Source organism: Trichomycterus rosablanca, chromosome 19, assembly GCF_030014385.1.
Source record: "Trichomycterus rosablanca isolate fTriRos1 chromosome 19, fTriRos1.hap1, whole genome shotgun sequence".
Classification (NCBI taxonomy): Eukaryota; Metazoa; Chordata; class Actinopteri; order Siluriformes; family Trichomycteridae; genus Trichomycterus; species Trichomycterus rosablanca.
This window is the reverse complement of record NC_086006.1, coordinates 15,612,395-15,639,757: the sequence shown is the minus strand read 5'-3', so window position 1 is coordinate 15,639,757 and position 27,363 is coordinate 15,612,395. Positions and strand designations below refer to the sequence as shown.

The 27,363-nt window shown below is 43.2% G+C and overlaps 1 protein-coding gene across 1 annotated transcript in view; it reads left to right on the top strand.

Moving 5' to 3' along the window:
• The window catches only part of phactr3a (phosphatase and actin regulator 3a), an 87,517-nt gene that overhangs the window by 39,046 nt on the left and 21,108 nt on the right, over positions 1 to 27,363 (top strand). The window contains exons 2-3 of the mRNA XM_063015583.1: positions 17,498 to 17,659; positions 20,620 to 20,775. Of these exons, the coding sequence (XP_062871653.1) occupies positions 17,498 to 17,659; positions 20,620 to 20,775 (318 nt within the window). The remainder of the gene's footprint in view (positions 1 to 17,497; positions 17,660 to 20,619; positions 20,776 to 27,363) is intronic.

Below are 27,363 nucleotides of genomic sequence, written 5' to 3'. Positions count from 1 at the left end.
TTCGGTTTGAAAACAAGTTCACGTCAGATTTTTAGACATCTGGCTCAGTCTCACCGGTCAGATCGGATTCCTTGTAAGTCCACTGTGAAAGATGCAGGTTGGTGGCAAGCTGACTGGTTGAACTGTTCAGCATAGGCATGTCTGTGTTGTTACCATAGCAACCGATCGTGCTACAGGAGCAAAAGTGACTACAGTACCAATAGAGAAACTGAATTTGATCACAAGTAATTTGACGTATGGACATTCGGTCTAAAAATCTAATTTAGAAGAATATTGAATTTACCCTGCGGTCTGTGCCATGACAGAGGTGCTAGCGGAAACCACATACCTGTAATATTGATAATGAACTCCATTGCAGTAGACTTAACCAAGAACAGAACAATATTAAGGCTGAAAAACCAACTATATATACTGGTGCTGGTCATAAAATTAGAATATCAGGAAAAAGTTGATTTATTTCAGTAATTCCATTCAAAAAGTGAAACTTGTATATTATATTCATTCATTACACACAGACTGATATATTTCAAATGTTTATTTCTTTTAATGTTGATGATTATAACTGACAACTAATGAAAACCCCAAATTCAGTATCTCAGAAAATTAGAATATTACTTAAAAAAAAGGATTTTTTTAAAAAGGTGGCCAACTGAAAAGTATGAACATGAAAAGTATGAGCATGTACAGCACTCAATACTTAGTTGGGGCTCCTTTTGCCTGGATGACTGCAGCAATGCGGCGTGGCATGGAGTCCATCAGTCTGTGGCACTGCTCAGGTGTTATGAGAGCCCAGGTTGCTCTGATAGTGGCCTTCAGCTCTTCTGAATTGTTGGGTCTGGCGTATCGCATCTTCCTCTTCACAATACCCCATAGATTTTCTATGGGGTTAAGGTCAGGCGAGTTTGCTGGTAGACGGCTGCGTTGACCTTGGCCCTCAGAAAACACAGTGGACCAACACCAGCAGATGACATGGCACTCCAAACCATCACTGACTGTGGAAACTTGACACTGGACCTCAAGCAACGTGGATTCTTTGCCTCTCCTCTCTTCCTCCAGACTCTGGGACCTTGATTTCCAAAGGTAATGCAAAATTTACTTTCATCAGAGAACATAACTTTGGACCACTCAGCAGTCCTTTTTGTCTTTAGCCCAGGCGAGACGCTTCTGACGCTGTCTCTTGTTCAAGAGTGGCTTGACACAAGGAATGCGACAGCTGAAACCCATGTCTTGCATACGTCTGTGCGTGGTGGTTTTTGAAGCACTGACTCCAGCTGCAGTCCACTCTTTGTGAATCTCCCCCACATTTTTGAATGGGTTTTGTTTCACAATCCTCTCCAGGGTGCGGTTATCCCTATTGCTTGTACACTTTTTTCTACCACATCTTTTCCTTCCCTTCGCCTCTCTAGTAATGTGCTTGGACACAGAGCTCTGTGAACAGCCAGCCTCTTTAGCAATGACCTTTTGTGTCTTGCCCTCCTTGTGCAAGGTGTCAATGGTCGTCTTTTGGACAACTGTCAAGTCAGCAGTCTTCCCCATGATTGTGTATCCTACAGAACTAGACTGAGAGACCATTTGAAGGCCTTTGCAGGTGTTTTGAGTTAATTAGCTGATTAGAGTGTGGCACCAGGTGTCTTCAATATTGTACCTTGTCACAATATTCTAATTTTCTGAGATACTGAATTTGGGGTTTTCATTAGTTGTCAGTTATAATCATCAACATTAAAATAAATAAACATTTGAAATATATCAGTATGTGTGTAATGAATGAATATAATATACAAGTTTCACTTTTTGAATGGATTTACTGAAATAAATAAACTTTTTCATGATATTCTAATTTTATGTCCAGCACCAGTATATATTATCCACTGATCAGCCATAACATTAAAACCACTTCCTTGTTTCTACACTCACTGTCCATTTTATCAGCTCAACTTACCATATAGAAGCACTTTGTAGTTCTACAATTACTGACTGTAGTCCATCTGTTTCTCTGCATGCTTTGTTAGCCCCCTTTCATGTTGTTTTTCAATGACCAGGACTCTCCCAGGAACTATACAAAGTAGGTATTATTTGGGTAGTGGGTCATTCTCAGCACTGCAGTGACACTGGCATGATGGTGGTGTGTTAGTGTGTGTTGTGTTGGCATGAGTGGATAAGACACAGCTGTCACTGCTGGACTGAGAATAGTCCACCAATCAAAAATATCCAGCCAACAGCGCCCCGTGGGCAGCGTCCTGTGACCACTGATGAAGGTCTAGAAAATGAACTCAAACAGCAGCAATAGATGAGCGATCATCTCTGACTTTACATCTACAAGGTGGACCAACTGGGTAGGAGTGTCTAATAGAGTGGACAGTGAGTGGACACGGTATTTAAAAACTCCAGCAGCGCTGCTGTGTCTGATCCACTCATACCAGCACAACACCCACTAACACATCACCACCATGTCATTGCCACTGCAGTGCTGACAATCATCCACCACCTAAATAATACCTGCTCTGTGGGGGTTCTGACCATTGAAGAACAGGGTTAAAGCTTTCTACTTTTGACGGTGGCAGCGAGTAGCTTTTGAAGGAAGTCATGTTTCGTGGGCTGGTTTGGTGGGTATATAAGGTGTGTGATAGGCTGTCTTCCTTAGGGCAGATGGAATCTTCCAGCAAGACAATGCAACATGTCACACGGCTAGAAATGTCCAACATTGGTTGGAAGAGCATGACCAAGATGTACCTCCAGGTACTACGCTGTCCTCCTAATTCCCCAGACTTGAACTCAAGTGAGCATCTGTGGGACCAACTCAATCGTCATGTTCACTCTATGCATCCTCCCCCACACACCCGCCAGAAGCTGGGGGATGTACTGCAGTCAGTATGGCTCCAGATACCTGTGACAACCAACCAGGACCTTATTGATTCACTCCCAGCCCGTCTAGCTGCTGTCCATACTGCACACGTGGTTACTCTGGATATTAGCTGGTGGTTATAATAATGTGACTCGACTGTGTATTACTTTGATTGCTTCATTCATTTATTCAGGTTTGTTAGTTTTTGTTTTTGTTAGTTTTGTTAGGTTGTTAGTTTTTAGCAACAGTATTGTTCTACATTGGTTAAGCATTAACATTGGTTAAGGCTTCCTTAATGCTGTTTTGAATTTAATGCTGTGTTCAGCATCTAAACTGGTTGGATTTGCAGATACAATAAGCACACAGTAAAAGTCATAATCTATTATGAAATATCTAGTACATTATAATAGTTCATATCTCTTGTCAAATATTATTCCTACCTTATTTGTTCAGTGAATGAAACAGCCTGTGAAGGGAATGTGTACAGCCTGCTCATTTATTCAAATACCTGCACAATGATTTCAAGTACATTCAAGTAGTATTTCTGATTGTCTTGAGGTCAAAAGTAAACCTATTCTGCATCACTGCTTTGAGTTTCAGCACCATAGAGGGCGATACAGCCAATCAGATTACTGCCATGTTCACACATTAGAGGAGGCTTGTCCATTGAGGAAAAGGAGGACCATCCTCCCTAAAATTTATACATGGAATACAATCATGGGCGGTTTGTTCCTTAGGGCGATCGGGCGATGCACCACCAAAGGTCTTGCCTCTGAATATCGTAGTCCAATCAGCGTCGAGTTGTGTTCCGTACAGTACTACCCGGATTGCTCTGATAGACTCTCTTATTAAGGCACTTTTTTTTCGAACTGCAGATGCTGCAATACAATCTGTATGGGTTCCGGGAGGGCTCACACTTACGTGCCTGGTCACACGTAACCTGGTGTAGCAATATTTGGAGCAGCTAGCGATCTCGTCAACATGACTACCATTACCTGAGGATCTGCTGCACCTAAAATAAAATGCTATCTAATGAAGACTGAATTTAATTGTTAGTGTGAAGGCCTCACTTCATTTTATGATTAATGGTAAAGCTGGTCTCTCTCCATGTTCAAAGTTATTTGTGAGGGCAAACTGACAGATGACTTAAGATGTTAATTGTTTAAGCTTTAATTTACCCATTGAACGGGTCACATTGGCCATCATCGCAACAATTGCCCCCCCCCCTGAGAGATTTGGCAGGAGCCGCTACTGAATACAATACAATAAATACATGGAAATAATCTGGAAGTAATCCGTTAAACTACTACTAATATTATTATTTTATCACTTCAAAGTTGCAAAAATCGTCTCCTGGTGTCAATATACCAACAGCACCCCTTGCCACAATCAAGAATTACTGTATGACCTCCCCAAGTCTCACATTAATGTCCAATATAAACTGCTACAAATTTATTTGTATAGGGCATTTTACTATAGACATTGTCTTAAAGCAACAGAATCCAGGACCAAAAGGTCGAAACCCCCCCCCCCGTTGAGCAAGCAATGGGAGACAGTGGCAAGGAAAAACTCATTACTTAAATTTACAGGAATTTACTCCCTTAAATTTCCCTTAAATTCAGAGGAACCAGACTCAGCAAGGACCTCCATCCCTCTTGAGTGGCCTGGAGTTTAACATGAGGATGAATTGCAGTAGGGGAGGATGAATCTCCCTTTGGGTGGGTCTAATCAGAGACCCTGAATTTAGCACCTAACAACATTGACCAATCAGCTGAGCTGACTGTGCTGGTCAATACAGGTCCTTCTCAAAAAATTAGCATATTGTGATAAAGTTCATTATTTTCCATAATGTAATGATAAAAATTTAACTTTCATATATTTTAGATTCATTGCACACCAACTGAAATATTTCAGGTCTTTTATTGTTTTAATACTGATGATTTTGGCATACAGCTCATGAAAACCCAAAATTCCTATCTCAAAAAATTAGCATATCATGAAAAGGTTCTCTAAACGAGCTATTAACCTAATCATCTGAATCAACGAATTAACTCTAAACACCTACAAAAGATTCCTGAGGCTTTTAAAAACTCCCAGCCTGGTTCATTACTCAAAACTGCAATCATGGGTAAGACTGCCGACCTGACTGCTGTCCAGAAGGCCATCATTGACACCCTCAAGCAAGAGGGTAAGACACAGAAAGAAATTTCTGAACGAATAGGCTGTTCCCAGAGTGCTGTATCAAGGCACCTCAGTGGGAAGTCTGTGGGAAGGAAAAAGTGTGGCAGAAAACGCTGCACAACGAGAAGAGGTGACCGGACCCTGAGGAAGATTGTGGAGAAGGGCCGATTCCAGACCTTGGGGGACCTGCGGAAGCAGTGGACTGAGTCTGGAGTAGAAACATCCAGAGCCACCGTGCACAGGCGTGTGCAGGAAATGGGCTACAGGTGCCGCATTCCCCAGGTCAAGCCACTTTTGAACCAGAAACAGCGGCAGAAGCGCCTGACCTGGGCTACAGAGAAGCAGCACTGGACTGTTGCTCAGTGGTCCAAAGTACTGTTTTCGGAAATCAAGGTGCCAGAGTCTGGAGGAAGACTGGGGAGAAGGAAATGCCAAAATGCCTGAAGTCCAGTGTCAAGTACCCACAGTCAGTGATGGTCTGGGGTGCCATGTCAGCTGCCGGTGTTGGTCCACTGTGTTTTATCAAGGGCAGGGTCAATGCAGATTTTGGAGCACTTCATGCTTCCATCTGCTGAAAAGCTTTATGGAGATGAAGATTTCATTTTTCAGCACGACCTGGCACCTGCTTACAGTGCCAAAACCACTGGTGAATGGTTTACTGACCATGGTATTACTGTGCTCAATTGGCCTGCCAACTCTCCTGACCTGAACCCCATAGAGAATCTGTGGGATATTGTGAAGAGAAAGTTGAGAGACACAAGACCCAACACTCTGGATGAGCTTAAGGCCGCTATCGAAGCATCCTGGGCCTCCATAACACCTCAGCAGTGCCACAGGCTGATTGCCTCTATGCCACGCCGCATTGAAGCAGTCATTTCTGCAAAAGGATTCCCGACCAAGTATTGAGTGCATAACTGAACATAATTATTTGAAGGTTGACTTTTTTTGTATTAAAAACACTTTTCTTTTATTGGTCGGATGAAATATGCTAATTTTTTGAGATAGGAATTTTGGGTTTTCATGAGCTGTATGCCAAAATCATCAGTATTAAAACAATAAAAGACCTGAAATATTTCAGTTGGTGTGCAATGAATCTAAAATATATGAAAGTTAAATTTTTATCATTACATTATGGAAAATAATGAACTTTATCACAATATGCTAATTTTTTGAGAAGGACCTGTATACCCAGAGTTTTAAGAGCAAGCTTTAATCAGTGATTGCTTACAACTAGCTGACTAGTTGTAGACCAAATCTCTTTACTTCTGCTTTTAAATGTAGCTGGTATTTACATGCTCACATATGCCCACCCAACACCTTCCCAAGACCCCCCCCCCCCCCCCCCCCCCCACACACACACACAAAAAAAATCACACAGCTTACCTTTGTTACTCCCGTCTTTTTACAACCACCAGCCACCACTGTCACACTTTTATACTCTCTCCAAAAGTCAGATGTTCCAGGTAATGAGATAAGACAGCTCATAATAACTGGGGGAGCAAAGAATTGTACTTATTTTTCATAAAGGAAGGTTTCAGTAGTAGGCAACTCAGACCAGTGTTTTATGAACTCATTTACCCAAAACACTAAAGAAAAGCAACAACACACTAACTTATTAACTTATTTTCTTAGACCAGTGATGACTCTGTGATTAAGGTACTAAAGTATTAACCAGGAGGTCAAAGATTAAACACAGTAGAAGTCATAACAGTGAATAACATTAAAACCACCTCCTTTTTTCTACACTCACTGTCCATTTTATCAGCACCACTTACCATATATAGAAGCACTTTGTAGTTCTACAATTACTGACTGTAGTCCATCTGTTTCTCTGCATACTTTTTAGCATGCTTTCACCCTGTTCTTCAATGGTCAGGACCACCACGGGACCACCATAGAGTAGGTATTTGGGTATATTTGGGTGGTGGATCATTCTCAGCACTGCAGTGACACTGACATGGTGGTGGTGTGTTAGTGTGTGTTGTGCTGGTATGAGTGGATCAGACACAGCAGTGCTGCTGGAGTTTTTAAATACCGTGTCGTGTCCACTCACTGTCCACTCCTACCTAGTTGGTCCACCTTGTAGATGTAAAGTCAGAGACGATCGCTCATCTATTGCTGCTGTTTGAGTTGGTCATCTTCTAGACTTTCATCAGTGCTCACAGCACCACGGGGCGCTGTTGGCTGTATATTTTGGCTGTATATTTTTTTGGTTGGTGGACTATTCTCAGTCCAGCAGTGACAGTGAGGTGTTTAAAAACTCCATCAGCATCGCTGTGCCTTATCCACTCATACCAGCACAACACACACTAACACACCACCACCGTCAGTGTCACTGCAGTGCTGAGAATGACTACAGTCAGTAATTGTAGAACTACAAAGTGCTTCTATATGGTAAGTGGAGCTGATAAAATGGACAGTGAGTGTAGAAACAAGGAAGTGGTTTTAATGTTATGGCTGATCAGTGTATATAAATATTTTTTTATTAAACATTGACTTTATCCAGGCATTAGAAGACAGGAATTAGCTTCTCAATGTAGTCATATAACCTAAAGCAAAAGCAGTTCAATTTCCACAAATTACTGTGGGCAGTGGGTTTCCCAGAAATGCTTCAGTAAGTTCAACAAATCAGGTTTTAGTGTTTGTGTTTTTAGAAATGATCTGATTCAATTTAGAGGAAATTAACATCATTGTTTATTGTTCCACATCATTACCCACCCACAGGATTCTGTTTGCTTTTAACACTACTGACAGTAAGAAGGACTGGACTCATTGGAAATGCTCTGTATGTATAGTATATAGTATGTATTGTATACAATATCCAAAGGTATATAGTCATTTCTATGTGCAAAGGGAAAGCAAATGGCTATATACTGTATACATACAGGGGTTGGACAAAATAACTGAAACACCTGTCATTTTAGTGTGGGAGGTTTCATGGCTAAATTGGACCAGTCTGGTGGCCAATCTTCATTAATTGCACATTGCACCAGTAAGAGCAGAGTGTGAAGGTTCAATTAGCAGGGTAAGAGCACAGTTTTGCTCAAAATATTGCAATGCACACAACATTATGGGTGACATACCAGAGTTCAAAAGAGGACAAATTGTTGGTGCACGTCTTGCTGGCGCATCTGTGACCAAGACAGCAAGTCTTTGTGATGTATCAAGAGCCACGGTATCCAGGGTAATGTCAGCATACCACCAAGAAGGACAAACCACATCCAACAGGATTAACTGTGGACGCAAGAGGAAGCTGTCTGAAAGGGATGTTCGGGTGCTAACCCGGATTGTATCCAAAAAACATAAAACCACGGCTGCCCAAATCACGGCAGAATTAAATGTGCACCTCAACTCTCCTGTTTCCACCAGAACTGTCCGTCGGGAGCTCCACAGGGTCAATATACACGGCCGGGCTGCTATAGCCAAACCTTTGGTCACTCGTGCCAATGCCAAACGTCGGTTTCAATGGTGCAAGGAGCGCAAATCTTGGGCTGTGGACAATGTGAAACATGTATTGTTCTCTGATGAGTCCACCTTTACTGTTTTCCCCACATCCGGGAGAGTTACGGTGTGGAGAAGCCCCAAAGAAGCGTACCACCCAGACTGTTGCATGCCCAGAGTGAAGCATGGGGGTGGATCAGTGATGGTTTGGGCTGCCATATCATGGCATTCCCTTGGCCCAATACTTGTGCTAGATGGGCGCGTCACTGCCAAGGACTACCGAACCATTCTGGAGGACCATGTGCATCCAATGGCGGTGCCGTGTATCAGGATGACAATGCACCAATACACACAGCAAGACTGGTGAAAGATTGGTTTGATGGACATGAAAGTGAAGTTGAACATCTCCCATGGCCTGCACAGTCACCAGATCTAAATATTATTGAGCCACTTTGGGGTGTTTTGGAGAAGCGAGTCAGGAAACGTTTTCCTCCACCAGCATCATGTAGTGACCTGGCCACTATCCTGCAAGAAGAATGGCTTAAAATCCCTCTGACCACTGTGCAGGACTTGTATATGTCATTTCCAAGACGAATTGACGCTGTATTGGCCGCAAAAGGAGGCCCTACACCATACTAATAAATTATTGTGGTCTAAAACCAGGTGTTTCAGTTTCATTGTCCAACCCCTGTATATATATATATATATATATATATATATATATATATATATATATATATAGGCTTACATGCTTCTCTACAAGATGGAAGCCCATACTTTTTGAAACAGAGGCATTGTTTTTTGTGAGCCTATTCATAAGCTAATGGCAACAGCTAGTCAGCTGTAATTGCTAATGTTTATTTATTAGGATTATATGTCATATGTTTTACACACTGTGGTTACATTCATGACAGGACAGGTAGCTACTCATTACACAAGATTCATTATTTTTTAATGTCAAACACAGTTACAGACAATTTTTGTATCTCCAACTCACCTCACTTGCATGTCTTTGGACTGTGGGAGGAAACCGGAGCTCCAGGAGGAAACCCACACAGACACGGGGAGAACATGTAAATCTCTACACAGAAAGGACCCAGACTGCTCCACCTGGGAATCGAACCCAGGACCTTCTTGCTGTGCTCTCCACTGCTGTGCTACCCACTGAGCCACCGTACCGCCCAATCACTAACAAGAAGAAAACCATAGTATACATTGTATATGTACACTCATAAAGCCAGCACATGCTTATATTGGTGAAATATTTTTATTGTACAAGTATGAGGAATCTTCAAAAAGTTTCCGCACTTTTATATTTTGGTTGGAAACGGTGAGGGAGGGAGGAGTAGTAATAGGTCGTGTATAAGAGACTGAGAGAGCATATAGTCTGGATTTAGCGCCATCTGATTTTTAAGTTTTTGGATCACTCAGAGAAGCTTTAAGGGGAAAAAGATTTTCATGTGATGATGATGTGAAAGCATCGCACCGATCAGTGGCTACACGCTAAACCAAAAAGATTTTTTGCTGATGGCATTAAAAAGTTGGTATGATGCTGGGGAAAAATGCATCGGAAGGTGACTATGTAGAAAAGTGGTGTCATTTGTTTTCGAAATTCTTAATAAAAAGAGTTAAAAAAAAAGTGCGGAAACATTTTGAAGAACTCTCGTAGTATGTGTTTGAAAAACCTCGGCCTAGATCATAAATGTAAGGTCGTTATTTGCTTATTGAATCAAACAACTTGCATGAACAGTTAGTTGCTACAGGTTACAAGTGATCTAAACATACAAAGGACACAACTAAACTGTCATGTGATTTAGGATGACCTACAATAAATAAGATTGTACTGTCTAAAAGGTAAACTTCATTCTCTATACTAGATTTGCATACATGCTACAGTATTTTGGTGCAATTCTACATTTTTGTCTTGTACATTGACTTTATGCAATGGTGCAGTCTGTGCATTAGATTAATACCAGTCATTTAGTCATATTACAAATGCCCTAGATTTTAAAACATTGATTAGATACACCATATACTGCATATTTAATAATCACATGCAATCCTTTGTTAGTACATCTGCTTGCACAGTTGTTGTAGTTATTAAAGGATCATTGCCTGAGAGGTGCCATGTAAAGGGACCTAAAGGTTTTGACTCTATAGATAAGATGTACCTTTGAAGTGACTGTGTCATGCCTCCAACTCGAGTGCCAGTTTTATCAACGGTGCACTGTTATGTGTTCCATTTCTCAAGGATTTATACCAGAGGCGGTCGTCTATGGACAGATGGCTGCACAGTTGTAGAGCCTGGGGGGTAAATGATCAGGCTTCCATTTGTTCAAAGGACAAGGAGTTTACTACCAAGCATCGAACTTCTTTCCCAAAACTGCTAAGAAAATAGAGACAGTGAACAAATGTGAATGCATTATATATATTTATATTGTAAGCGTATGATTTATAAGGCATGAAAATTTACAGAATTGGAGTTGCAAATTAATTGCTTTGTACACTGATCAGCCATAACATTAAAACCACCTCCTTGTTTCTACACACACTGTCCATTTTATCAGCTCCACTTTGTAGTTCTACAATTACTGACTATAGTCCGTCTGTTTCTCTACATACTTTTTTAGCCTGCTTTCACCCTGTTCTTCAATGGTCAGGACCCCCATAGGACCACCACAGAGCAGGTATTATTTAGGTGGTGGATGATTCTCAGCACTGCAGTGACACTGACATGGTGGTGGTGTGTTAGTGTGTGTTGTGCTGGTATGAGTGGATCAGACACAGCAATGCTGCTGGAGTTTTTAAATACCGTGTCCACTCACTGTTCACTCACCTAGTTGGTCCACCTTGTATATGTAAAGTCAGAGCTGATTGCTCATCTATTGCTGCTGTTTGAGTTGGTCATTTTCTAGACCTTCACGGCGCTGTTGGCTGGATATTTTTGATTGGTGGACTATTCTCAGTCCAGCAGTGACAGTGAGGTGTTTAAAAACTCCATCAGCATTGCTGTGTTTTATCCACTCATACCAGCACAACACACACTAACACCACCACCATGTCAGTGTCACTGCAGTGCTGAGAATGAACCACCACCCAAATAATACCTAGTCTGTAGTGGTCCTGTGAGAGTCCTGACCATTGAAGAACAGGGTGAAAGAGGACTAACAAACCATGCAGAGAAACAGATGGACTACAGTCAGTAATTGTATAACTACAAAGTGCTTCTATATGGAAAGTGGAGCTGATAAAATGGACAGTGAGTGTAGAAACAAGGAGGTGGTTTTATTGTTATGGCTGATCAGTGTATATTACATAATACATGCCATATCACTTCTGGCAGACGTGCTAAGATGTGCACAGGGTGTGAGATTTTCCATCATAAGGGTGGGTTCTTCTGGGAGCACAGAGGTTGTACAAAACTTTAATGGATTCCTCATCATGTAGACATTATGAAAGCACATTTCATTATAATCATATTAGAAATTCATAGCAGGTAATGCTGGACCTGTTGATTGGGTCAGCACCAGTGAATGCTTTATATTTGTAATCTCAAGAAAATAAGAAAATAAAATTTAAAAAGTTAATACTTGTGATTTATTTATACTACATTCATTTGTCTGGTTGTCTTTAAATGTCTACAGTCTGTGATGTGGCAGTAATTTATGTTACTGTTCCCACCTCATACAATAACACTAAACAAAAACACAACCAACCCCAAAGGCATTATGTTTTTTTACCAAAAGTAAATTTACTCTTAACAATTCAATAATAAGAAATAAAAAGATACCTGCTTTGTTTTGTGTTGGTCCCCCTTTTGCTGCCAAAACAGCCCTGACCCGTCGAAGCATGGACTCCACTAGACCCCTGAAGGTGTGCTGTGGTATCTGGCACCAAGATGCAGATCCTTTAACTCCTGTAAGTTGTGAGGTGGGGCCTCCATGGATCGGACTTGTTTGTCCAGCACATCCCACAGATGCTCGATTGGATTAAGATCTGGGGAATTTGGAGGCCAAGTCAACACCTCAAACTCGTTGTTGTGCTCCTCAAACCATTCCTGAAGCATTTTTGCTTTGTGGCAAGGTGCATTATCCTGCTGAAAGAGGCCACAGCCATCAGGGAATACCGCTTCCATGAAAGGGTGTACATGGTCTGCAACAATGCTTAGGTAGGTGGTAGGTGTAAAAGTAACATCCACATGGATGGCAGGACCCAAGGTTTCCCAACAGAACATTGCCCGATGCATCACACTGCCTCTGCCGGCTTGCCCTCTTCCCATAGTGAATACTGGTGCCACTTGTTCCCTAGGTAACTGATGCACACGCACCTGGCCTTCCACGTGATGTAAAAGAAAACGTGATTCATCAGACCAGGCCACCTTCTTCCATTGCTCCGTGGTCCAGTTCTGATGCTCATGTGCCCATTGTTGCCCTTTCGGCGGTGGACAGGGGTCAGCATGGGCTCCCTGACTGGTCTGTGGCTATGCAGCCCCATACGCAACAAACTGTCATGCACTGTGTATTCTGACTCCTTTCTATCAGAACCAGCATTAACAAGAAGTTATTCTGATTCTGATTCTTATGCTTGAATATTTTTCCTCAGCCAGCAAGTTCCAAAATTGTCCAGCAGAGGCCCTTGACTTCATATGAATGTCAAAGATTGTAGGGGTTAAAATTTCTGTATGTAGCCGCTCAGGTGGCGCAGCGGTAAAAAGACACGCTGCAACCAGAGCTGGATTCCAGATACATCGTATCGAATCCAGCTCTGCCTTACCCGTCCAAGGCTGAGTGGCTGTATGAGCAACGATTGGCCGGTTGCTTAGTTGGGGGGCGGGACAAAGAACCGGATGTGGGTCTCTCTCTGTCAGAATGCGATTACGACCTCTGCCGGCTGATTAGAGGTGCCTACACAGAGATGAGGAAGGGTGCCCTTAGGGTGTGTCTCTCCGCATTGCCACACTCATCAATGTGTGGGTGGCAAAAATGCATCCGGCTGCTGCTCATGTTTCGGAGGGGATATGGGTTAGCTTCGATCTCCTTGGTCAGGGCAGGGTTCGGCATAGACAGAGAGGAAGCACGATGGTAACAAACTGCAAATTAAAGAAACGGTGGCTACATTTCATGTCAATCACGTTGACCTGTTTGAATGAGGCACGATCTACCAGCATGCACTGTGCGATCAACATATTGAGCACCACTGTTCTATATTAAGGGAATATTTATTGAGGAAAGCATTGTACTGTATATCACTCAGGGTGTCTGTTAAACGTTGTATACATTCATGTAAGTAAAACATAGGTACCATGAAGGTACAATGTATGTGTTCCAGATAAACTGCAGTACTGTGTATATTTTTAGTAATCTGGCTGAGAGGAACTTCATCTTGCTGTCATGCTGACATTATGTGCTGACTGTCTAGGTGTGATTGAAATGCCATGCTCTACTCTTTGTCATTGCTTTTATGAATGAGCTACTCGCCTGTGGATTTTGAAAACGGAAAATGCTCCCCGTAATAACCAAATGCTGGAACGGAGAACTTGCTTTTCTCTTTTTGTAAAATTGTGGTGCCATTTGTGGACACAAAAACTGAAATGCTGCATAAAATGCACTTCATCTGGGCTCCCCAGTTGTAACCCATCAATGCTTTCTATTAAAAGGGTGGTGTGCTTGATTATATGTATAATATGAATAGCTGTGCTATGATTGGCTGATTTGGGGGCTTCTACAAGCTCTTCTGTATAGCAACAGACCCCCTCCTCTATCTAGCCCCACCCGCTTTCCCCTTTTTTTCCCCTACTGTTGAGATTCTCTTAGCAACAGCCCTGCTCGCGGCTCACTTTAGGGTTCTATCCAAAACCGCAATTGTCTGCACTTAATAGGGCGTCTAAATAGGATTAGATTATTAGCTATACAAAGAATAACAAACTTATTATCCATCTGTTGCATGTTTATCAGGGGGGAAATGTTTTCTCATTAAGGAAATATGATGAATTATGGAAATAAAGAAGAATGTTTTAGGCAGCAAGTAGTGTGCACTTTGCGGATTGGAACACAGCCTCTGTCTGTCTGAGGCTCGCTCAGCTTGGTGGTATCCATAACAGCCACGCCAAGACACCGTTAACCTCTGCAGTGTGTTTTCAGGCCTTGACCCGGATTTTGTGTATTATTAACGTTATATAAGCAGACATACACAAAGGAGCCAGAATTTAGGGACAGTGGTACATTACACATATCTTTCCTGACTCACACCGAGCGCTCCGTTGCTCACATTGTGCTATTTTTGGAACAGACAGTGTTTGGCTTCTGTGCTGAGTCAAAGCAGCTCCCAGCGCGTCTATCTGAAAATGAAATGCCTAGCATGTATTCGTAAAGTAACAGGAAAAAAAGGATTGCAAACCATTTCTGTAAAAAGTGTGATTTGATGTGAATTTCATTGGACAAACACATTCTGTCTAAGGGATATTGTCCAGGGGGTTTTGTTGCCTTGCTCTGGACCCACTGCCACCCTAACCATGATAAAGCCCTTAGTGAAAATACAATGAATGAACGAACATTTACTCTATATACACTGCCATAACATTAAAACCATTCTCAGCACTGCAGTGACACTGACATGGTGGTGGTGTGTTAGTGTGTGTTGTGCTGGTATGAGTGGATCAGACACAGCAGTGCTGCTGGAGTTTTTAAATTCCGTGTCCACTCACTGTCCACTCTATTAGACACTCCTTCCTAGCTGATCCACCTTGTACTGTAGATGTAAAGTCAGAAACGATTGCTCATCTATTGCTGATGTTTGAGTTGGTCATCTTCTAGACCTTCATCAGTGGTCACAGGATGCTGCCCATGGGGTACTGTTGGCTGGATATTATGGTTGACTATTCTCAGTCCAGCAGTGACAGCGCTGCTGTGTCTTATCCACTCATACCAGCACAACACACACTAACACACCACCACCATGTCAGTGTCACTGCAGTGCTGAGAATGACCCACCACCTAAATAATACCTGCTCTGTAGTGGTCCTGGGAGATTCCTGACCATTGAAGAACAGGGTGAAAGTGGGACCTTGAACATTCCTGAGACCCCATTGGAATTATTATCCAGAAGTTTCAAACTTATGGAACAACAGCAAACATTTCTGATCATGGGAGACCCATGTGTTACTGCAAAAGATTTAGCAGTTGATTAGCACTTACCAATATCACTTATTGGAGATTATCAAGGCAAGACGTTCCTTCAAGTACTGAATCTGGGGGTTAAATAATAGTACACATAGACATAGATTTGTCAGGAGAACTAGATGTTTTTTATTTGAACTTAAATTTAAATTATATTAAACAATCAAATAAATAATATGCTTTAAAATGTGTGGCAACAGCACAGTATAGACATTGTTACATTATGCCAATGCGCCAGTCCATAAAAACATGGTTTAAAAAAAGCAAGGTCCATAAAGACACATCTTGATGAGATTGGTGTAGAGGAACTTAATGGACAATGACCTTAAACCAGGTACACACTTTTGGAATGAATAGACATGAATGAAATCAGGCCTTCTCCTCCAGCTTCAAAGCTTGACCTCCGATCAGGCATAACATTATGACCACCTTCCTAATATTGTGTTGGTCCCCCTTTTGCTGCAAAATACGCAACAAACTGTGATGCACTGTGTATTCTGACACCTTTCTATCAGAACCAGCATTAACTTCTTCAGCAATTTGAGCTACACTAGCTCCTCTGTTGGTCAGCCTTCGTTCCCCACGTGCATCAATGAACCTTGACCACCCATGATCCTGTCGCCGGTTTACCACTGTTCCTTCCTTGGACCACTTTTGATAGATACTGACCACTGCAGACCGGGAACACCGAGCTGCAGTTTTGGAGATGCTCTGACCCAGTCGTCTAGCCATCACAATTTGGCCCGTTTCAAACTCGCTCAAATTCTTTCGCTTGTCCATTTTTCCTGCTTCTAACACATCAACTTTGAGGATAAAATGTTCAATTGCTGCCTAATATATCCCACCCACTAACAGGTGCCGTGATGAAGAGATAATCAGTGTTATTCACATCACCTGTCAGTGGTCGTAATGTTATGCCTCGTCGTTGTATTTAGACTGAATGGGCATAAATTCCTATAAACCCTTGAAAAAAGAGTGAAAGCTGTTATGGCCATGCATGGAAGAGGTTGGGGTGCTGGGGCAACTGCATAATAATGTTCATGGTTTTGGTATGGGATGTCTTCATCCATGGTCTGGTGTTGAAATGTTTGTGTGTGTGTGTGTGTGTGTGTGTGTGTGTGTATTTACATTCAGTACATATGCTGAATAATTTGAAAGCTATTTAACAAAGACTCCAGAGAGAGACAATGTGTTTATCAGCTAGCCAATTAAAAAAAAAGCTTTTTGCACTCTGCCTCACTTTACTGCCTCTATATTTATAATCGAAGGGCTAAGGGCTCCCTCGGGTAAAGCAAATACAAATCAATAGTTCTGTATTTTGCCGTTAGGAAGTGGTACTCTACTCTCACAGGCTTTTTACTTCCAAGTACAGAAGGGGCCTGTCACCTTTTAGCCACCTCTGCCAGCACCCCCCTCCCCCTTCCGTATTGCTGACTCACACACAGTTTGATGGATGGATTAACCAATCATAAGCAAACTCCCACCGCCCTCCTGCAGCTCTCATCTCTCATTATAACATCATAACCGTGTTTTGTAATATGCTTGATGACCATGACATATAAACAAAACCCACTTAGCCACACCAAAGCTGCAAGAAGGATCTATGAACTATTCAAAAAATCTGGTACACTTTATAGCTATAACACATATAGCCACACCCAGCCCTCTGCTGAGATTTCAGAAATCAATACAATTGATTTCTGCAGGACTAGGCACTATACTTCGGGTCATTAAATAACAGCGGACATACGCCATCACTTGCCCATTTTTAAAAGTAAAAACGGTTAGATATAGAGTTAGAGTTTCTAAGTACAGAAGGTGTGCACTTACTGTGCTTAACTCTCTGCTTCTGTTGCAGATACCATAGAGCAGGAGAGGGTGCTGCGGTCCAGCTGCCTGGTCAGCGGGGTGCACACTCCCCCCATCCGGCGTCACAGCAAGCTGGCCACTCTTGGCCGCCTCTTTCGGCCTTGGAAATGGAGAAAAAAGAAGAACGACAAAATGAAGCAAAGCTCTACAGGTAAGAATACCTACACAGTAAAAAATGTATACCGATCAGCCATAACATTAAAACCACCTCCTTGTTTCTACACACATTGTCCATTTTATCAGCTCCACTTACCTTATAGAAGCACTTTGTAGTTCTACAATTACTGACTGTAGTCCATCTGTTTCTCTACATGCTTTGTTAGCCCCCTTTCATGCTGTTCTTCCTTTCATGCTGGTCAGGACTCTCCCAGGACCACTACAGAGTAGGTATTATTTGGGTGGTGGTTCATTCTCAGCACTGCAGTGACACTGACATTGTGGTGGTGTGTTAGTGTGTGTTGTGCTGGTATGAGTGGATCAGACAGAGCAGCGCTGCTGGGGTTTTTAAGCACCTCACGGTCACTGTTGGACTTAGAATAGTCCACCAACCAAAAATATCCAGCCAACAGCGCCCTGTGGGCAGCGTCCTGTGTCCACTGATGAATGTCTAGAAGATGACCAACTCAAACAGCAGCAGTAGATGAGCGATCGTCTCTGACTTTACATCTACAAGGTGGACCAAATACATAGGGGTGTCTAATAGAGTGGACAGTGAGTGGACACGGTATTTAAAAACTCCAGCAGCGCTGCTGTGTCTGATCCACTCATACCAGCACAACACACACTAACACACCACCACCATGTCAGTGTCACTGCAGTGCTGAGAATGATCCACCACCTAAATAATACCTGTTCTGTAGTGGTCCTGTGGGGGCCCTGACCATTGAAGAACAGGGTGAAAGCAGGCTAAAAAGTTACACAGAAAAATAGATGGACTACAGTCAGTAATTGTAGAACTGTAGAAGTGCTTCTATATGGTAAGCGGAGCTGATAAAATGGACAGTAAGTGTAAAAATTAGGAGGTGGTTTTAATGTTATGGCTGATCGGCGTAGTTATTTTATGCATACAGTGGGGTCAAAAAGTATTTAGTCAGCCACTGATTGTGCAAGTTCTCCTATTTAGAAAGATGAGAGAGGTCTGTAATTTTCATCATAGGTACACTTCAACTATGAGAGACAAAATGAGAAAAAAAAATCCAGGAAATCACATTGTAGGATTTTTAAAGAATTTATTTGTAAATTATGGTGGAAAATAAGTATTTGGTCGATAACAAACAAGCAAGATTTCTGGCTCTCACAGACCTGTAACTTATTCTTTAAGAAGCTCTTCTGTCCTCCACTCGTTACCTGTATTAATGGCACCTGTTTGACCTCGTTATCTGTATAAAAGACACCTGTCCACAGCCTCAAACAGTCAGACTCCAAACTCAACCATGGCCAAGACCAAAGAGCTGTCGAAGGACACCAGGAAGAAAATTGTAGACCTGCACCAGGCTGGGAGGAGTGAATCTACAATAGGCAAGCAGGTTGGTGTGAATAAATCAACTGTGGTAGCAATTGTAAGAAAATGGAACACATACAAGACCATTGATAATCTCCCTTGGGGTCAAGATCTCATCCCGTGGGGTCAAAATGATCATGAGAACGGTGAGCAAAAATCCCAGAACTACACGGAGGGACCTGATGAATGACCTGCAGAGAGCTGGGACCAAAGTAACAAAGGCTACCATCAGTAACACACTACGCCGAGAGGGACTCAAATCCTGCAGTGCCAGGCGTGTCCCCCTGCTTAAGCCAATACATGTCCAGGCCCGTCTGAAGTTTGCCAGAGAGCATATGGATGATCCAGAAGAGGATTGGGAGAATATCATGTGGTCAGATGAAACCAAAATGGAACTTTTTGGTAAAAACTCAACTCATCGTGTTTGGAGGAAGAAGAAAAACCCAAGAACACCAAACCTACTGTGAAGCATGGGGGTGGGAACATCATGCTTTGGGGCTGTTTTTCTGCAAAGGGGACAGGACGACTGATCCGTGTTAAGGGAAGAATGAACGGAGCCATGTATCGTGAGATTTTAAGCCAAAACCTCCTTCCATCAGTGAGAGCATTGAAGATGGAACGTGGCTGGGTCTTCCAGCATGACAATGATCCCAAACACACCGCTCGGGCAATGAAAGAGTGGCTCCGTAAAAAGCATTTCAAAGTCCTGGAGTGGCCTAGCTCAGGGGTTTTCAACCTTTTTAGGCATGCACCCCCCTTCGTGTGCCGAGCACGACTTGCGCCCCCCCCCCTCACACCACGCCCCCCTCCCCTTGGAGGAACAGCACTCGGTCGTGCGTACCAAGCGCTGCTTCCGCCACGCCGCCGTCCCCTGGGTAAGGCACGTCTCGAGCATGGATGCCAAGCATGGCTTTTGCAAGCGCCCCTACCCTTAGTGGACAACGGCTCAATCGCAGATGCCTGCCGCGTCCTCCGCCAGTCTCGTGTGCCACCGGTTCATAGTAATAATCTCATAGTGCCACGCCCCCCCCGGACAGCCGCTCGCGCCCCCTCGGGCAAGTACTCGCGCACAGGTTGAAGACCCCTGGCCTAGCCAGTCTCCAGACCTCAACCCCATAGAAAATTTGTGGAGTCTGTGTTGCCCAGCGACAGCCCCAAAACATCACTGCTCTAGAGAAGATCTGCATGGAGGAATGGGCCAAAATATCAGCTACAGTGTGTGCAAACCTGGTGAAGACTTACAGGAAACGTTTGACCTCTGTCATTGCCAACAAAGGTTATGTTACAAAGTATTGAGTTGAACTTTTGTTATTGACCAAATACTTATTTTCCACCATAATTTACAAATAAATTCTTTAAAAATCCTACAATGTGATTTCCTGGATTTTTTTTTCTCATTTTGTCTCTCATAGTTGACGTGAACCTATGATGAAAATTACAGACCTCTCTCATCTTTCTAAGTAGGAGAACCTTCACAATCAGTGGCTGACTAAATACTTTTTGGCCCCACTGTACATCGGCTATGATTACATTTATAATGATCCAACCCCTTAAATAAATGCACCCATATTACTGGCTAAATGTTTAATAACGTTGTATTGTGTGTGTAGATGTGGCCCTTGCCTGTGGCCTCCACTCTCTGGATTCCAGCTCTCACATTCAGAGTGTGTCGAGTTCAGAGCTCCGGTTACCTGGCTCCCATGGGCCCATCCTCAGCATCAGCAGCATGGAGTATCTCAGCTCAGAACATGAACATTTACCTACTGGTGAGCCACATGAGAGATGTTATTATTAGTCGTAACATTTTATTAATTGAAATACAAATGCGATTGTGTGTAACACTTAACATGTTGGTTTTATCCAATTCACCTCACTTGCATGTTTTTGGACTGTGGGAGGAAACCGGAGCACCCGGAGGAAACCCACACAGACACGGGGAGAACATGCATACTCCACACAGAAAGGACCCGGACTGCCCTACCTAGGGATCGAACCCAGGAACTTCTTGCTGTGAGGTGCCAGTGCTACCCACTTAGCCACCGTGCTGCCCCAGTAAAATTGATAGATAGATAGATCACTTTATTAATCCCATAGGTAAAGTCAGTTATTACAACAGCTCTAGATACATTGCAGCAAAAAGTACACAAGTATTGTTGTACAACCTATGTAATTAAATAAATAGAATAAAATCTGATGAAATATGTCATATGTAATTTACTAAACTGTTGTAAGATGTTCTTTGCAGTAGATGTTAACAGGAGTGTAATGTAGGCTCCATAAGCAGAGAGCCAAATCATGCTCCATGAGTCTATCCTGCAGAGATGGGGACACACACAGCGACTTCAGTCGACTCGACTCGGACTCGTTTTAAATTACTCGGATTTGACTTTTTAAATGACTCGCAAATAATTTGTGGACAACAAAAGTCAGCAACATTGTGACAATTATATATATACAGTGGGGAAAATAAGTATTTGATCCCCTGCTGATTTTGTAAGTTTACCCCCTTACAAAGACTTGAACAGTCTATAATTTTTATGGAAGGTTTATTTTAACAGAGAGAGACAGAATATCAACAAAAAATCCAGAAAAAAAACTTTAAATAAAGGTTATAAATTAATTTGGGAGGAGCTTGTCAATGATCTCAAGGGAGCTGGGAGCAGAGAAATGCTGGATATGACCCCAAGAGCACCATCCCCACCGGGCATTTCTCTGCCTCCAAACACAGCGAGTGGAGTTGAAGCCAAAGAGCTCAATTTTGGTCTCATCTGACCATATCACATTCTCCCAAGCTTTCTCTGAATCATTCAGGTGTTCATTGGCAAACTTCAGATGGGCCTGTACATGAGCCTTCTTGAGCAGAGGGACTTTGCGGGCACTGCAGGATCTCAATCCATTACGGCGAAGTGTGTCACTAATGGTTTTCTTGGTGACTGTGCTCCCAGCTCCCTTGAAATCATTGACAAGCTCCTCCCGTGTAATTCTGGACTGACCTCACCTTTCTCAGAATCATTCTTACCCCACCAGGTGAGATCTTGCATGGAGCTCCAGAGTGAGGGCGATTAACTGTGATCTTGTATTTCTTCCATTTTCAAATTATCGCGCCAACAGTGGTCTCTTTCTCACCAAGCTTCTTGCTGATGGTCTTGTAGCCCATTCCAGCCTTGTGCAGGTCTACAATCTTGTCCCTGACGTCCTTTGATAGCTCTTTGGTCTTGCCCATGGTGGTTGAGAGATTTGAATGGTAAGAAACTGATTCTGTGACAGGAGTCTTTAATACAGGGACAGGACTAATTTGTGTGCCTCATGGGCACATAACCGGTCTGTGGGGGTCAGAATTCTTGCTGGTTGGTAGGGGATCAAATACTTATTTCCCTTAATTAAATACAAATTAATTTATAACCTTTATTTAATGTTTTTTTCTGGATTTTTTTGTTGATATTCTGTCTCTCTCTGTTAAAATAAACCTTCCATAAAAATTATAGACTGTTCAAGTCTTTGTAAGGGGGTAAACTTACAAAATCAGCAGGGGATCAAATACTTATTTTCTCCACTGTATGTATGATCTGACATCATTCTGATTGTGTCATTTTCTGCTCTCTAATAACGCTCCGGCCGTCTTAACACACAACACACGCAGTGGGTAAATGTTCCAGCCAGCTTTCGACGTAGTGATGAAGCGTCGCTCCCTACTCCCTCCTTTGAATATGAATCTTACTTAAAAGGGTGGAATATGTAGTGCACTTCACAGTAACAGATAATGTGAATGGAACGCTCCTACAGAATTGCCACTAATGAATGAAAAAAAATGCTTTTTGAACCAATCAGACCTTCTGATTTTGTTAGTAAGAAATGCTGTTATTTGCATGTATGTAGTTTGCAGCGTCACACAGATGATGTCAATGAAATACTTGATTGGCTTTCTAATGAGTTAGTGTTTTACTTCACAACCGGGAAAAGTTTGGAGGTTTTTAATTATAAGCACATTTACATAATAATGGATTATATTCCTTATGGGACAACACAGGTTATACATTTAATAGCATCTGGAAGAACATAAGCTAAGGTAAGCAGTGGTTTTGGATTTTGGCCGCTGTGCTGTAATTTGCAATGAAAACAAAACGTCAGTTTAAGCTTTTAACTGGTACCTAGGAAGGTAAAGGCAGTAAGTAAAATGGCAAAATACACTCGCTAATCTGATGTTGTTTTTTATCTAAACTTACATATTATTTGTTTATTTCTACGCTACATTTCCAATATATGTTTTGTGTATATTATATTGACTCGTGACTTCACTCGGACTCTAGCCTTAAGACTCGTGACTTGACTCGGACTCTAGCCTAAAGATTCGTGACTTGACTCGGATTCTAGCCTAAAGATTCGTGACTTGACTCGGATTCTAGCCTAAAGATTCATGACTTGACTCAGATTTTAGCCTTAAGACTCGTGACTTGAATCGGACTCAAGCCTAAAGACTCGTGACTTGACTCTGACTCTAGCCTAATGACTCATGACTTGACTCTGACTCTAGCCTGATGACTCGTGACTTGACTTTTGTGACTTGTGAACATCTCTGGCTTATAACAGCTGTAGCAGCGTGTTTGTTTGTGTTTATACTCCTACCATTTTAAATGACATTCTAATGAACTAGACGCTATAGACGGTATTAAATACAACTAGAGAGGTGCATTTCATGAAGAAAAGAGTGTGATTGCGGCTCAACAGTGGTAAAGTATGTGTGGGGGTGTGTGAATACTTTTGGTCATGTAGTTGGTGGGGGTGTGAATACTTTTGCTCAGTCAATGGAAGTGAATGGGGCAAAAAATGGGTATAAAAACAGGCGTGGCGGGTGAACGAGGTTAATAAATTTAATGCATTAATGCATTTTTATGCATTTTCCTCCCGATCTAGCACACTCAATTTTTGTCTTCCGCTGCTGAGAGATACCAGATTGCATCCAAGGAGAGCACGTCGCTGTACGCCTCTTCCGACACATGTACATCCCTCCTCTTGTCGCCCCTGCATTCTGCACAGGCGTCTCTTCCAGCAATCAGGGTCCTTACACAGCGTATGAAGACGCAACCCACCCACACACACATAGTCCGGCCCCCACCCTGCAGATACGGTGGCCAATTAGTATCTGCTGCAGGCACTGGCAATTACGCCCGCCAGATGGCGCCCAGCTGACCGGTGGCAACACCGAGTTTCAAACCAAGGAGTTCAGAAACCCGGTGCTGGTGTGCCACCTAGGGGCAATAAATGTAATAATTTAAGCTCTCTGATATTTCCTGGCACCTAAAATAGAAACTAATGCTTATATTTATATGGATTTAAGACAAAAAAAAATAAACACACGACATTTTCTGCAATCATTTTCTTTATTCACGAAGGGTAGAAGGTAAAGGGATGGGTGGAGGAAACAATAAGGGTTCTGAGCAGTCAGGAGGCGAGGGTGGTAGGTTTGTAAACAGGGGAAAATTACAGTTATTTAATTAAGCTACAAATCCGAACAGTGATCTGTTAGCATTGCTACACACGCTAAAAGGTTTCTCAGCCAGCTAGCTACTCCGGCATTAAGATGAGGCCAGCCTCAACGAGATAAGAGGTACAAGACGATGAGATCAGCAATAAAGCAATAAATAAATAAACCGAAGCGAGGAGAGGCTCGTCAGGGCTTGCTGTTTAGTCTGTGAGCCTGTCGTTAGCGTGTGTAGCGATGCTAACTGTTTAAACCGATAAATATTGAGATACGGGGGGAGAATTTAAAAATCCGGGTTGCTGGATCCCCTCGACTGTGGAGATCCGTATCGCACACGGAGACTCACAAACCAATCTCTATTATCGTGCAGCGCCATCAACCAGCCAGCAGAGGTCACCTGAGTGCCCAATACAATATTTATTAACTTTCACCTGCCCGATTTTCTTTCTTAATCTAGTCATATCCGATTCCCTGACCGAGGAGGGCTGTACACGTGTGCATATAGCTCATATGGAGATCCGTATCGCACACAGAGTCACACACCAATCTCTATTATCAGTGCGGCGCCATCGACCAGCCAGCAGAGGTCACCTGAGTGCCCAATACAATATTTATTAACTTTCACCTGCCCGATTTTCTTTCTTAATCTAGTCATATCCGATTCCCTGACCGAGGAGGGCCGTACACGTGTGCATATAGCTCATATGGAGATCCGTATCGCACACGGAGAGTCACACACGAATTTCTATTATCGGTGCAGTGCTATCGACCAGCCAGCAGAGGTCGCCTGAGCGCCCAATACAAGATTTATTAACTTTCACCTGCCTGATTTTCTTTTTTAATCTAGTCATATCAAGTTCCCTGACCAAGCAGGGCCATAATTAACACACTCCCCCTCTGACACGCATGCATATGGCTCATGTGGAGATCCGTATCGGATAGCGCACGGATTGTTAGGAGTACGTTTGGTGTCCTGACCTGAAACTGCTCGGATCCCGGGACCATGAACCTCAGCTGTTCTGCGCAGTAATAAAAGTGCTGCAGGTTCCTTCCAATCCGAGCGTAAAGGGATTTGTATTCCTCGATAGCGGCCATAAAGTCGTCTACGTACAGTTCCCTCTGCTCCACCGATACCACCGTGGTGTACTTACTGTGGAGGACAGAAAGAGCAAAAGTTTACACACCCTGGTGTAGAAATTTAGACCAATTCTGACCACAGAGGGTGGGAAACTCACACAATGTATTCGGGTATCAACTGGTGGAGTGGTGGAACCGGGATTGTTACGTCTGTGGAGAGAAAAGAGTTGGAATTTAGGACATCTAGACATCTCAGGAAGCACAGAACCAGAGATTTTCCTAAATCCTTACTTAAAGCCTGGTTTGCCAGGATTGTCGGGTATGGCGGGTTTGCCAGGATTGCCGGGTATGGCAGGTTTGCCACGATTGCCAGGTATGGCAGGCTTGCCGGGTTTGCCGGGTTTGCCAGGTTTCCTGAGTTTGGCAGGTTTGCGGGGTTTCCTGGGTTTGGCAGGTTTGCCGGGTTTCCTGGGTTTGGCAGGTTTGCCGGGTTTCCTGGGTTTGCCGGGTTTGGCAGGTTTGCCGGGTTTCCTGGGTTTGCCGGGTTCCCTGGGTTTCGCAGGTTTGCAGAATTTGGCAGGTTTGCTGGGTTTCGCAGGTTGCCGGGTTCCCTGGGTTTCCGGGTTTCCTGGGTTTCGCAGGTTGCCGGGTTCCCTGGGTTTCGCAGGTTTGCCGAATTTGGCAGGTTTGCCGGGTTTCCTGGGTTTGGCAGGTTTGCCAGATTTGCTGGGTTTCCTGGGTTTGGCAGGTTTGCCGGGTTTCCTGGGTTTGGCAGGTTTGCCAGATTTGCGGGGTTTCCTGGGTTTGCCGGGTTTCCTGGGTTTGCCAGATGTGCCGGGTTTCCTGGGGTTGCCAGGTTTGCCGTGTTTGGCAGGTTTGCCGTGTTTACCAGGTTTGCCGTGTTTGGCAGGTTTGCCATGTTTGGCAGGTTTGCCGTGTTTACCAGGTTTGCCGGGTTTGGCAGGTTTGCCGGGTTTGCCATGCAGCAACTTTGCTGTGGCTCAGGGCGATGCCTTTTCCTGGGCGCTTCCTCGCCCTTGGCTTTCTTTTTCCTCCCCTGGCCCTGCAGCTTCTGCTCTTTTACACTCTGTTCGTGTCCGGTTCCTGCCGGTGGAGCGCCGGCGGAGGGAACCGGGTGTGAGTAGGTGCTGGCGGGAAGGGCGTGGGTGGAGGACCCTTCGGATGAGCATGAAAGGTCGAGCGACAGTAAATTGTCGAGTCTCTCCACTTCACTGTAAAACATTTAAAAAAAGGACTGGATTTAGCCAGAAGTCGGCGTTTACCCCAATGGCTCAGTCCATGTCCAGTCTGTGTGCTTACCAGGCCACCCGCCTCTCCAGCTGAGTGAACTCTTCCTCAGAGTAACGGGGCGCTTCGCCCAAAATGTCAAGGTACAAAGAGTCCCTGAGTGACTAAGAGACAGAAAGACAGGACATATAACGTAAAATAGGAAGCTTTTCGGTTCTCAGTGCAGAGTAGATGCTTATTTACACACCAAAACCTGTTAGCATGGAGCTGCCTTAAATTAATGTAACTAATTTAATGATCAACACCACGATTCGACGTTTTTAAAGCCTGTGTTGATCCTGCTAGTGATTATTAGTTTATTTGATATTAAAGGCACCACAGGAGCTCTTTTCTAGCATTATGAGGCCTTACAGCAATGAGAAAACCTACCAACCAAGTCAAATTCTATTTCCTTTTCACACCAAATCCATATTAAATACAATGCCAGATCAACAAACCGAGGAAAAACAATCTAAAGCTAATCTAACAGGTCTAGCTAGATGACTGAAAA